This window comes from Pimephales promelas, chromosome 25 (genome assembly GCF_988280905.1).
Source record: "Pimephales promelas chromosome 25, fPimPro1.hap1.1, whole genome shotgun sequence".
Classification (NCBI taxonomy): domain Eukaryota; kingdom Metazoa; phylum Chordata; class Actinopteri; order Cypriniformes; family Leuciscidae; genus Pimephales; species Pimephales promelas.
Window position 1 is genome coordinate 15,638,585 of NC_142793.1, and position 14,063 is coordinate 15,652,647.

The following is a 14,063-nucleotide window of genomic DNA, read 5'->3' on the forward strand; positions in this document are numbered from 1 at the left end:
CGCACTTATACAAAAGTATCCATGCTTTGAATAAACAACATCTAGGAAAATGTATTTAAAATATTAATGTCTCGGCTGAGAAAAAAAAAATAAATAAATATTCGGTCACTAACATAACGCCGTACAAAGAAACGCAATCACACGATAGGTTGTGATATGAACCGGTTCAACGGAAGCTTTGGAAAAGATCCGACTCAAAAAAAATAATGATTCGTTAACGAATCCCATTGTAAGTTGTAGTGGGACCATAGACAGAGTGGGACGCTGTGAGGAAGCCGAACCATCGGAAGCGCTTTGCGCATGCCAATAAGAGTGTCGTCACGTAGCTGAGATGTTATTTTTAATCATCTGTTGCAATTTTAAAGATTTTCTGCCTTAGCATGATTGTCAACTACAGTAGTAGCAGTTCTGAAGATGAAACTGAAAACTCTTCAAAAAATGATTCCTCACCTTCAAGGAAAAGAGGAAAACTTGACAATGAAAGCAGGTTTGGTGCGTTTGATCTTCTGTGGTTTAGTTTTATTTTGATTTGCATTTCTAGGGCTCTAAATTCCTCTTTTACCTGTATAGCACCAGTGAACCTTTGGATCATGGATCTGTTAAAAGCAAAGCAGGCAAATCAGCCCTCCTGAAACCTCGCCTGCCTCTTCCCGAGAGTGTAAGGGAGATGTTCGGAGAATCAGAAGAAAAGTGGACCGATGAAAGGGATGAGCATGGAGGGCGAATTCGGTCCTTCCAGCATGAGCGGGGCAACTGGGCTACATACATGTTCTTTCCTTGTAAGCATTTTGCCTGAGTGTATTTAGATTGATACTGTCATTTTTATCTGAATGACCTTTAACCCTTTTTAGATGATCCTGAGGAGGCCTTTCTGGAGGTGCTAAATGAAATGATGCTGGTTGCGGCAGCTCATGGCATCCCTCTGGCCCTATCTGAAGAGTTTCACCTCAGTCTCTCAAAGACAGTGGTTCTGCGCCATCACTGGATTCAACCGTTCATCCAGTCCATTCGGACTGGTGTGACACATTTTCAGAAGTCTGTGCTATATAGTCAACACCTCATTGTTTCATTATAACATGGGTCAGTTGCTGGTTGTCTAAGTCAGATTGTTTCCTCAGGTTTTTCTGCTTGGCTGATAAACTGATGGTGTATTCTAATGCTGAAAAGACTAGGTATTTCACTACTCTCGCTGTTCATTACCTAACTAGGCTGTGTATTAATTATTTCTTCATTTCAATGCACTGTATTAATGGCATAAAGTTGATGCAGGACATTCCTTGGTTTGGAAGTCTCAACTGGAAAAACTCAGTTGCTTGAGCTCATCAAAATACTGGATCAAACCATGAAAGAATTCAACCTCAGCACCTTTTATAAGGTACAAACAAGGCATTGGTATCATATTTATGAACATAGATTCAAATACAATCATGTAACAGCCTCCTCTATTTAATATAGGATCCTTCTTTCCACATAAGCCTTGCTTGGTGTGTGGGTGACCACACAGAAAGCCTAAAAAAGGCATGTTTATCAGAATTGCAGGTAGGAACCCAAGCAGATCTGCATCACAAACTAAACATGAATGTGAATTGATTAAAGGCAAAGGTTGAAAAGTTGGTGTGTTTTTGGCATTGCGAAATCTAATAACCAATGATTTTACCTTTCAGAGTCTCATTGACGCTCATGAAGATGGGCCTTTTCACATACGGCTCAACTGCACAGAGCTTCGCTGCAAAACGGGAAATAAAGTCTTTCTTTTCTCCCTCCAATGACTGTGAAACTATGGAGGCTTCTTTCTGCCACAGAATAAACAGAACAAAAATATAAAAACAAACGACTTTCTCACAATTGAATTTTTTCCCTTGTTTACATCTCAATTTGAGCGAGATATAAACTCACAATTCTCAGAAAAAGTCTTAATTGTGAGATTTACACTTGCAACTATAATAAAAGGTCAGAATTGTGCGATAAAGTCACTAAGCTTTTTATATTTTTATTCTGTGAAATAAGCTTCCATATGAAACACTGTTTAGTAGTGATGTTGATTTTGAGGTTTTCCAAATATAATGAAAGATTTGAACGAACGATGGATAACGTATCTCTATGTTATTACAATTTTGGTAAAGAGCATTTTATTGTACATTACTGAAACTTGGTGATTTTTTACTAACCCATGGCATGTAGGCTACTGTCTATTGTCACACCCTGGTTGAGCATTGCATTTTCACCATCAGACTTGTTTTTTTTTTTTTTTTTTAAGCAACACACCACATCCTAAAATTGAAAGATTAAGTTTCACTTTCCACAGCTAGGCTTGGTTTCACAAACAGGGCTTAGATTAAGCCAGGATTAGGCCTTAGTTTAATTAGGACATCTTCATATCTTTTACAAACGTGCCTTGGAAAAAACATTACTGGTGGTGTGCATCTCAAGACAAAACAATGGCACTGACATAATTTAAGATATGCCAGTGCAAGTTGCTTTCAATTAAAAAAGCTCAAACATGCATTTTAGTGCAGGAATCGATTTAAGCCTGGTCTGTGAAACTGGGGGTTAGTGTTGTACTGTTAAAATACAGTTTTTATAATAGAACTTAGTCTAACAACCTCAATTCAAAATATTTTTAAAAAGCGACAAATAATGTGCTTCACAAATCATTGTTCATTATATTCAAGAGCAAACTTTGTTCAGATGTAACATAGGTTAACCCATCCTGGGCGGTGGCACAAATGCAGTCTAGAGGTTAAGCTGATGTAAATTGAGCAACAGTGAGATATCCAGCCGTTAGGCACATTCTACATTCAAGAACATCTGGCAAAAATACATAAATCAATACTGGTCACAGACAGCCTGATAAATCAGGATCAACAGAGATACTGCAGTGTCAGTATAATTTGGATAGAAACATTTTTAAAAAAAAGCACTAGATAAAATCTGTAGATTACAGAAGTTGTGTGCATCAAGAGGTTAAAGTTTATAAAGGTTAAACAGACTATTTAAAACTAATTGACGGATTAACGGCAAACAATTGCCATTTCACATTTAACACCTGGAAATTACGTGCGGTAAAATATGTGTTAACATTTTAGATCCAAATTGAGTAAAAAAAAAATTCAAGAATCATTTCTGTAAATGCTGATTATGCCCAACAAAAGATGACTATTTATCAAGAATGTCCTGATAAACCTCAACTCCACAAATAGGAACTCCGACAACAAATTCCGATTAGGAAAGGAACATCCACCCAAAAAGCAGAACCAAGTCCTGAAAGTTAAAGAGGGGAAGTGAGTAAAGCCTCAGTGTCATCATGGTGTAAACAGCACATTCTTGATGTAGTTGACTGTGGTTATGTTTAACAGCATGTCGACATGCTCGTTCCCAGGCAGCTCGAACATTTGGACGGGCTGTTTCTGCTGGGTCTTCCAGCGTTTGCATTGTATGGCACTCAACAGGTTGACTGTTCCATCTCCGTCCCCGTTGATGACAGTGGGGTCTACATCTGGGAAGTTTGTGTAATTGAAACCCTGAGCTGTGGGAATGCCGCTGCCATAAAGACAGTGGATAGGAACACCAGGAGGCTGCAATGCACTGACCAGCGGTTCCGTGTCCTTCCTCATGGCCCAGCCATCCTCATAGTCAATATCTTTGAAGAAGCGTTGATAGTCTTGGACTGTGTAGCTGGTGTTTGGGGTGGAAACCAGGACCATGTCTTTGGGCCAGGAGTGGGCGTAGGGCAAGAGCCAGACGGTAGAGACGGCCGTTCGCTGCTGGGTGCGGATTTTTACAGGACTGATGACGGGAATGCGGTTGTTGTCGCCTGTGGTGGAATCAAAATCAAATGATCAAACCAGTGATCGTAAATGGGTTTTAAAGTAAAACCAAAATGGACGGTTCAGGTCTAAAAAAAAAAAATGGACTATTGCAGTGCTTATAAATAATTTATACGTGGACGTCATTATTTTTTCTAATTCTTATGATTTTTATTCAAAATAACTTCCCCTCCCATCATCTTTTCACTATGTTGTTGACGTGTTTACTGGCATGAGGGCAGGACAACCTCATTCACATGAGATCAACCATTTGTTCTAAAAGTCCAACGCTCAAGTTAAAAGTGGTTCCACTCTTTAGCAGGTTTTTTTTTTTCATTTCACAAAAAAAAAATGTGTTCTGTGTGAATGGCCGCTTAGAAACGTTTCATATGGTTTTAAAAACTTGCTATTTTCAGGGATTAAGTCGTACTGAACAATCATTATTTTTAAAAAGGTTTTTAAATACTTTTTCAAAAGTAAAAAGTTTAACCAATATAATAATTAAATTTTATTTCAATCATTAAAGCTGCTTTGGAAATCTTTTTTGTATAAATAATTAAATATATAATGTTAATGGAATAATTATTAAATATAATTGTTATTAAATAATATTATTTCCAAAAAATAGCAATACAAGTCTGTGCCAAACTACTTGGTTTTCTAATGAAGTTTTTATCTTCATTATGATGTCAAGACTGTTGTATCACCATAACAGTTTTGACCTTAAAATGTATTTTGACATTTTTGAGGGCATAATTCAGAAATTAAAGGTGTATTTATGCCATTGTATATGTGAATTGCATTGACGTACAAAAATTTGCCATAGACATTTGATCAAATTTAAAGGCACAGTATGCATTATTGACAGTTAGCGATTGAAATGGAATCGCCAGACATGAAAGCGACTTATTCTGCGAGTTGATCAGCTAAGGCATTCGTTTGCACTGTTTTTACTGACGAGTTTTTTTAGAATCTGCGATCTCTGACTCAGTTCGTTTGCTGGCTTCCATGGCTACAATACGCAGTGTTTTCCGCCATCTGGCAACCCCAGGTTGACTAAATACTACTAGGTAAATTGGCAGTGGGTGGGATCACACAGACCGCACATTATATAATAACTGTTTTGAGAAACAATTATCCTAAATCTCAGCAAACATTCAATGATATTTTTTAAGCTTTTAGTACAGTCAAACAAAATGACATACAGAACCTTTTAATTCAGCAAAGGCTTGGTTTCACAGAAAGGTCTTAGATTAAGCCAGGATTATGCCTTAGTTCAATAAGGACATTTAATTTGATTTTATAAATGAGTCTTAGAAAAAAAAAGGATTACTGGTGGTGTGCATCTTGAGACAAAACTGGCACTGATATATTTTAGGATAAGCCAGTGCAAGTTGCTTTTAGTTAAAACAGCTCAAACATGCATTTTAGTCCGAGACTAGCTTAAACCTTGTCTGTGAAACCAGGGGGAAATCTCCTTCTAAAATAATTTTAGCCTGTACCTGTTGCCATAACTCTAAGAGTTTTGGCCACTCCAGCCCATGGAGGCCCAAGAGAAACAAATGCCTTGATGTACCGGTCCTTCCAAGCTTGTGGTTGGTGATTAAGGAAATAGAGCGTGTACATGTTTCCCATACTGTGTGCGATGAGGACCACAGGACCTCCAGCCTTATTAGCCATCTCCTCAATCATCTGCTGCAGACGCAAGAAGTACTCCTTATTGTCATCTGCAGGTACAGATCAGAGAACAAAAATGTCCAATTTAGACATTAAGACAAGAACCATAACATTTCCCAGAACTTTGTTTTGGTGCATAAATAGAAGAAGATACACACTGGGGGCTTTACGCCAGTCATAGGGGGCACCTCGAACGTCGTCGTCTCTGGTATACCCCCAATCAACCAGTGCTTGTACTATAGTGAAGAAGTACATGCCTGAAACAGACAAAACAGTTACCAATCGACAAATTAACATAATGAGATAAACACCCAGTTTCCACTCACCCACACTCCGTTTACTTGGATCCAGATATTCCAAACTATACGTCTTTCCAAACCCAGGCACTCTGACATCCACCCCCGGAGGAGCTTCAGTGAGGTGCGTTGTGCGATTGTACAGTAGCCTTTAAAAAAAACAGATGCTGATGACATATTTGCATATTTAAAGCAGGCGACATGAAATCAAAAGAAGCAAATGCGTGCTTTCAATTAAAAAAAAAAAATCCTGTCTACTAATTTCCCATTCAACAGAGTGCATTTGGCCCTGGCCATTTTTTTTAAACAATCAATATAGCTCACAGACAGTAGGTCTGTTTTAAAGATTTATAAATTATTGTTAATCTCTATGGAGAAAATTAATTGAGTTTTTAATTGTGAAACCTGAGTGTTGCACTCAGTAAAGGTTGTTGCAGAAGGAAGAAGCTTGTCTTACAAAATGGTATGGATGTCATATGCCAGCAATACATCACATGCACAACTTCTGGTTTCAGTTGTCCTTTTGCCCTTTACCTCATGTTATCAATCCAGCAGTCAATGGCCACCGGCACCAGCAGCTCCAGGTTGAGCCATAGCGTAAAGTAGTCATTGGTCTTCTTGTAGCAGATGTAGTGTACTACACTAGGTTTGTCCAGTTTTGCTTCAAGCTGATTCCCAAGATCTCCTGGAACTATGGATAAATCATGTATAATCTTTTGAATGATAATTTATCAATTTTATGGTGAAATGTTTACACGGGAAACTCCATCAGAAGCCCTTCACAAACTACTTTAGATATGATGAAAGAATCACTGATGTAAAAGACTTGGCACTATCACCATTCAAAAGAGATTACCTACTTATCACCTACTGATTAACATCTCTGTCATCACTAGTGTCTGTCGGTTTAGTCAAGTTTGAAGAATTCTAACACCTCAATATGTTTCCAAGTATAGTTTCCTGCAAAGTTTGCGTGTCTTTATTGTCAGTCACCACATTCACAAAACGCCTGTGCTCCAACTATCAGACGCCGTGTAAATATTGGCTAGTCAAATAGTGTACTTAAAAGTGTGCTTTAGATATTATTGTAGAAAAAATATTTAAGCTATCTTTTATTGCTGAATAATGATCTAGTGTAAATTTAGACATGAAGACAAAGCTTTTCCACAGTATTGCCAACCTGATGGGAAATCCAGCCTTCACTGGTAGGTGTGTTTTGTACCATGTTATATGGTTTCTAACTGGCACAAGCTCAAGGAGGTAAAAATGGTTCACAGTAAAACACTCTTGGACCAACTAAAATCCTGCTATCATGTTCCAAAACATAGATACTAACTTTAAAGTCTTTAGCAACAGTGATATAGATATAAGTACAGTAAGATATAGTAGCCTAATACATTGTACTTGCATATTACGATATTTCAAAATGTCTACTATTAAGATATCACACACACACACACACACATACACACACAGGTAAAGTCTGAAAAAGAACGTATTTTCACATTTTTTTTAAACGTTATGATGATACATATCGTAATTTGCCAATAGGGGATGAAAGGATAACAAAGAATTGTTATTTTCTTGTTTTACTACGACCGGTTTCGCAATCAGTGACATTGAATTGTCTTTTTTTTTTCCCAGGTCATATGATCGCGTCATATGAGAAACCGCCAAAGCGAAAACAAACAGATACAAAGAAGAAAATGGCAGAAAATAAGACACTATATCTTATTTTATAGATATATTACCAAAATATCAACCGCTTTGAAGATGCGGTAAGATTATCAATAGAATCATATATTGAATACTCTATATAATAGAACAAGCATGGACATGAGGTTAAAACACACTATCTGTATCCTGTAGTAGAGAGGTGTGTATAACAAAATCTAATGTTCGTGCAAACGCTATCACAACATTTGAGCATGTGAGCTACCTAGTGTAAGTATTGCCTAGGTAGGAGGACACTGTGTTTTGAGACACAGACCACATGACAGTTCATCATGAGACAAGTAAACAACTGTGTTGGTGTCAAGAACAGAAAAGCAACAGGACATAGCAACAAAATAACTTACTGAGAACAACAGGCGGTCGGTCCGAGCACACTTTCCCCGGTGAGCATTTCAAACTTCTGCCGTCGGTAAAAGACGACAACAACAAACACAGCTGGAGAATCGCGAGGTTCAACCGAAGACAGGGAAGCATCTCTTACACTACAGTGGCTCACACCTCTGCTGGCTTACAGGATCAAGGGCGCATTTGTGTTTATCTATCCATCGTGAGGTCTAGGAGTGGTCTGAGAAGAAGTGTCTCTTTCTGGCTCTGAACGACAGTGACTGTGATGAACCACACAATAACGTTAACGATCATGTAATCGCCGGCGTGCTAGACGCGAATAAATAATGGCAGAACACATCGAGTCGGTGGGCGGAGCTTTGAAAGACTGTTCGATTACAGCAAGGCTGCAATAATTGATTTTATTTTCTACACATTACATAGATACTTCAAATGTGAATTTTGAAATCATTGTGTGCTTTAAAAATCTATAATGCTAATTAAGAATTATGAGAACTGTCTGTATGTAGTTTCAGAATAAAACGCATAACCAAATTAGCCTACAAATTGATCCTGCCTGAACAACATTTAGTTGTACTTTTACAGGTTATCTGAATAGTATTGTTTATGGAAATGTGTCTCTTTATTGTGTAGTAAGTAAGCAATAAAATGTATAGTTAAGCTATTAAAATGTATACTAAAAAAGCAGTCAAATTTCGTTATAGTCACGGCTGGAGGGGATGATCATTGAATTATTGTCAAAATGTAGTACTGCATGTTGTGCACATGTAGCCAGGTTACTTTGTTTCACTCTGTGTGAGGATGATGTTCAAAGATCATAGAGATTTGAGGGAAAAAGATACCAAACGAGTTACTGATTAAAGAAATCCTATTCTGCCAAAATATCTATATTTCAAAAGAAACGATCAATAATTTTTTCCAACTAAGCAAGGAAAGGTTTCCTGGCGAAATGACTGCCTGTTTCTGTGTGAACTCTGAACCTTTGTCTAACATATTTTAATTTGTTTGCAAAAAAAGTTGATGTTTATCAGACTTCGAACTCCTAACCCAGTTCAAACTTTACAGAGTTCAACAAATATTATCAGTACAGTACATACAGGTCTACAAATAACAAGGACCAATAATATGGATAAACATATTTTTATATGTATAGTAAGCAGCAGTTTAACTAGTAGTTTAACAATATCACAACCTAAAAAATAATCATGATTTTTATATATGAACTGTGATTAACATATTACAGTTGCATCGACAGTCTAAGTTATGCTATAAAACATAAACATCCAATACGTTTTACACTTTAAGAGCTATGGTTTCTGTAATCTTTAATGTACAGATTAAATATATTTGATAAATTCTGTATAATACAAATACAGTTCTAGACTGTAACAAAGAGAATAAAAACTACTATATCATGCCTATTAATATATCATAAACCAATACAAATAGATCATTAAGACATTTACGGCATGTCGGAATTACTGTAATTATGAGATTCCGACACATCCCTTGGGTTGCCGTCTCGTGACTACGGTAATTACAACATAGCGTGAACCCAGCAAAACCTTTTACATGATACCAGTGTTGCAGTGCACTTATAATGCAGTTGTGAATATTCATCACACATAACCAAGGCTAAGAGATAGAGGTTGTTCAAAGCTGACATGCGTTTCCTCATGGTACTTTCCCTCCAGAATTCTCTGGATTGCCGTCAGCACCTTGTGATTAAAGACCATGTCCAAATGAGCCATGCCTCTGAACTCTGTCACATGCACGGCCTGTTCCTGCTTCCCTATCCACCGCTTACAGAGACTCATGCTGCGGCTGTCGACCGTATCATCGCCGTCATCGTAAAGGATATCTATGGGGTCGGCGTTTGGAAACAGCTCGTTGTACACGTAGGTTACGGGAGTAGGGAGTCCCACCCCGTATAAGCAGTAGACCTCGACTCCAGGTGTGGGCAGGCCGGCTGTGAGGTTTCTGGTGTCCTCCCACATGTACCAGCCATCCTCAAAGTCAATGTCTTTAAAGAACTTCTGGTAGTCCTGATTGGTGTAGTTGAAAAAGGGGGTGGAGATGAAGGTGTGGTCTTTGGGCCACGCCTCTTCAGAAGGGATCATCCACGGGTTTGTGGTCGTCATCCGTTGTTCTTCGCGGATTTTTATATTGGACACGAAGGGTATGCCATCATTTTCACCTAAAAAGGCATAAAATGAAGACCAAAACTCATTTAAAGAGTCCATTTGAATCCTTGTTTTTGGGTTCTACAGTAATGTTTTTATGCTTGAATGTAAAAAAAACAAACATTATTTGACATCTCTTCCCAGTCTGTCAGTAACACTGTTTAGTTCCTTCTGCTATGAAGCCCCTACTTCTGAAATGTGAATTGTGCTCTAATTGGTCGGCCGGACAAATGTGCTGTGATTGGTCAACCACTTCGGGTGTGTTTTGTAAATACCACATCTTTTACCACAACCAAGAGTTTCAACACACTACTAACTTACACAACCAAGCCTCATCCCTTTTTTTTTAGTGTGCCTTGAGCGGGATTATTCAAATGAGAAATGTTGTAAAGTGTGAGGTCCTGGAGGATACCTCAAGGCGTTTCGGGGGGAGTTCAGAAACAGTGTTTACTGATATAGAGAATAACTCCCTTTGGAATGACTTTGTGATTTTTAACTGGTTTTATAATGTCTACATGTGTATCTAAAAGCATACTGAAGATACTGACTTTATGACCCAGCGGAAAAGCTCTTTTGCTCCAAATAGAGCTATAAGGCCATCTAGCAGAAGTCATGAAATATCATGTTATATTATTATTTTTCCCCACTAGAGGTGGCAAAGACCAAACTGACCCAATGTGAGATGTTTGGAGCCGATTTGAGTTAAAAGAATGTGAAGACTGTGCTTACATTGTATTATATTGATAAAATAAAATCTAGTTATTTAAAGGTAAATCATTTTTTTATAGAAAAACAAAAAAAAATGCATTAAAAATAGAACAAATATTATACAATTAAAGATGGGGAAAAATAATCATTTCTGAACAAAAAAAAAAAAAAAAAACGTTTCAGGGTCATTTCATCAGGGTCGACCCGCGAGGGATTTGTTTAAGGATGCAAGGAAAGTTAAACATTTAATTTGTTAAAAATATTAAACAATTTAATTACACTACAATCACAAAATTATGTTTACATGTTTATGTTTTTTATAACATCTTTTATTCAGCAAAGGTGCATTTAATAATAAATCAACTAATTAAAATGACTATAAAGCTAAATAAAAAATTATTTAAAGACACAAAATAACTAAAACCTAAAATACTATTAAAATGGGAAAAAAATACAAATAAAAGCTAAATCAAAATATTAATAAATACTATAAGCAAGGATGCTTTAAATGATCAAAAATAACAGTAAAGACATTTATCATATAAAATATTTATATTAATATAACATTTTTATTAGGGCTGTGAAACAATTAATCGCATCCAAAATAAAAGTTTGTGTTTACATAATACACCTGTGTGAACTGTGTACAATTATTTTGTATATATAAATACAAACACACACGTATATATTTAAGAAATATTTGCTTATATATACTGTGTATATATATATAATTTGTACTCTACATAAATATTTTATATATAAATAACACATTTTTCTTAAATACATACATGTATGTGTGTGTATTTATATATACAAAATAATTCTATGCAGTTCACACACATATATAACGTAAACACATTTATTTTGGATGTGATTAATCGCGATTAATCGTTTCACAGCCCTAATTTTTTTTTATAAATAAATGCATCACGTTTCTCGAGCAGCAAATCAGCATATTAAAAAGATTTCTAAAGAATCATGTGACACTGAAGACTGGAGTAATCATGCTGAAAATTCAGCTTTGATCACAGGAATAAATGACATTGTAAAATAGAAAATAGTTCTCCAAAATTTCTTCTCTGTACCTGAAGCTAAGACTCTGAGGGGCTTCACAGCTCCTGCCCAAGGTGCTCCCAGAGAGATGAAGCCCTTAATGTAATGGTCTTTCCAGTCCTGAGTCTGCTGGTTGAGGAAGTACAGGATGTAGTTGTTGCCCATGCTATGGCCCAAAAGGTAGACTGGTTGCTTGTACTCATCATGCATCTCTTCCACCAAGCTTTTCAGACGTGAAAAATACTCCTCCTGCTCATCTATGTGGTACCAAACATAAACGTTCACAGATTGTTGTTATTGGAACACAGAATGAAAGTACACCTTGTGAATGGTTGCCAGGGTGTTGCTATGGCGTTGCCAGGATGTTTGGGTGATTTCTAAGTAGTTGCTGTGTGGTTGATAAGAATCTGGTTCCGCCAAAATGTATATATAATTTATTTATTTATATATTTGAGTATACAATGTCAATTATGTAGAATAGGATTCATCAACTGTCCAAGACAGTTTGATTCTAAGCCTAAACAAACACACCCGCCTGTCATGTTCATGTAATGAAGACCTTGATTCACTAGTTCAGGTATATTTGATTTGAGTTGGAGCTCTACAGTTGAATAGTCCTGACATAGAGGCTACCGTCAACTATTTGTTTTGTACTATGGTGAAATGATGTTTGTTGTCCGTCACTGGCATTTAACTTACTTGGAGCGATTCTCCAGTCATACGGAGCACCACGAACAGTCTCATTTCGCACATATCCAAAGCTGACCAACTGTTGAACCATGGTGTGCAAGTAACCTATAACATAAAAAGACCATCAGGATGAAAATGAGGATGTTGTGAGGTAAACGATCCAATACCTTAGTGTTATACTCACCAGTCAGTTTGTTTATGTCAAGAAACTCTATAGGGTGCGTCTGTCCAAATCCAGGGACCCTGACCTCCACCCCGGGTGCGTTCGATGTCTTGCGACTTGTCCTGTTGTACACAATTCTGCACAAAATTGCAAATCTGCAGATGTAGCTGTTACATTCATATCAAGTTTGAAGAAGAAGTTCAAATGTATCACAGCTTCTGATGATAAACATACAGTAGTTAGGACAGTAGATTTGCTACTAATATATCGATTATGATACATTGGCCTGTCACTATGTCATCAGCTTTCGAGAACCCTCCAAAAGCAAGCAACACACAAAAGGTCAATGACCTGAAATACAGAACTGAGGATGATTAGGAAACATTTGTCAATAGATCAGAGGTACATAGAAAGCGTTGCTCTGTTCCTTTGTACACACACGAGAGAAAACAGGAAGCGTGGAAATGAATTGCATGCATAAAACTATATTTATATACTACATTCAAAAGTTTGATGTCTAAGATTTTCTTTATTAAAGAAAATAATACTTTTATTCAGCAAAAGTTCCGTTAAAGTTTTCAAACGTGACAGTAACTTAAAATGTTACAAAATATTTATTGTTAAAGTTTGTTCCCATAGTCAGTTTACCTTATATTATCAATCCAGCAATCAATTCCAATGGGCATGAACATGTTCAGGTCCATCCAGAGAGGAAACCAGTCCTCAGATTTCTTGTAACACATCCAGTGCACTAGTGTTGGCTTGTCTATTTTGGCCTCCAGGCGATTACCCAAATTTCCTGGTACTGTTACAAAGGTGTAAACAAGTATTATTATTATTTTAAACTTCACAATATATGAATTTGAACTTGTATAAAAGTGAGGCGTACTCTGTTATCTTGTCTATGTAGGCACAATTGTGTACTTCCCCCCTGCCTAAATTAATTAAACAAACACTTTAAACGTAATCCCTCTATTTAAATATCCAAACTATGAATGTAAGATTGCTTACCTATGATAAGAGGAGGAGTGCTATTGTTTATGACGCGAGGTTTGGCTGTCGGAGGGAAGATAACGTTAAATAACCAGAATCCAGAGGTCTGGTGCAGAGTAATCAGAAGAATTGCAATGCATCTGAAGGAAGGCGAATGTCCCATAGTGTTTGTGTCTGTGTTCTTCTGGCTGCCTCTCACTCCAGCGCTATTAATGCGTTCGCCGCGAGGGGGGCGGTGAGTGTATCAGAACGTGAGGTCACCGGACCGGGAACACTCTGTGATCCCCTACTGTGTGTGTGATGATTACATTATAAGGATATATTTAAATTACAATAGGTTTGGGAGGTGTAAACATTTCTTCTTCTTCTTCTTCTTTTTAATCTGACAGTACACGTATAAAACATGGGGCTTAAA

General features: G+C 37.1%; 3 protein-coding genes across 3 annotated transcripts; 1 reads left to right on the plus strand and 2 right to left on the minus strand.

The window, feature by feature from the left end:
- The first annotated feature begins 224 nt into the window (after positions 1 to 224).
- On the plus strand, positions 225 to 2,805 carry usb1 (U6 snRNA biogenesis 1). The gene is made up of 7 exons (XM_039647903.2): positions 225 to 487; positions 571 to 779; positions 852 to 1,035; positions 1,119 to 1,172; positions 1,270 to 1,375; positions 1,456 to 1,539; positions 1,665 to 2,805. Exons 1-7 carry the CDS (start codon positions 381 to 383, stop codon positions 1,767 to 1,769), a joined length of 849 nt encoding a protein of 282 aa, XP_039503837.1. The 5' UTR covers positions 225 to 380; the 3' UTR covers positions 1,770 to 2,805.
- pla2g15 (phospholipase A2, group XV) lies at positions 2,639 to 8,177 on the minus strand. The gene is made up of 6 exons (XM_039647902.2): positions 7,858 to 8,177; positions 6,314 to 6,470; positions 5,810 to 5,928; positions 5,642 to 5,740; positions 5,309 to 5,533; positions 2,639 to 3,814 (listed from the first exon to the last, which is right to left on the minus strand). The coding sequence occupies exons 1-6, from the start codon at positions 7,985 to 7,987 to the stop codon at positions 3,303 to 3,305; spliced, it is 1,242 nt and encodes a 413-aa protein (XP_039503836.1). The 5' UTR covers positions 7,988 to 8,177; the 3' UTR covers positions 2,639 to 3,302.
- An 805-nt stretch (positions 8,178 to 8,982) lies between these two features.
- Positions 8,983 to 13,893, minus strand: lcat (lecithin-cholesterol acyltransferase). Its single transcript, XM_039647901.2, has 6 exons — positions 13,667 to 13,893; positions 13,304 to 13,460; positions 12,677 to 12,792; positions 12,502 to 12,597; positions 11,835 to 12,059; positions 8,983 to 10,055 (listed from the first exon to the last, which is right to left on the minus strand). Exons 1-6 carry the CDS (start codon positions 13,809 to 13,811, stop codon positions 9,478 to 9,480), a joined length of 1,317 nt encoding a protein of 438 aa, XP_039503835.2. The 5' UTR covers positions 13,812 to 13,893; the 3' UTR covers positions 8,983 to 9,477.
- Positions 13,894 to 14,063: the final 170 nt, after the last annotated feature.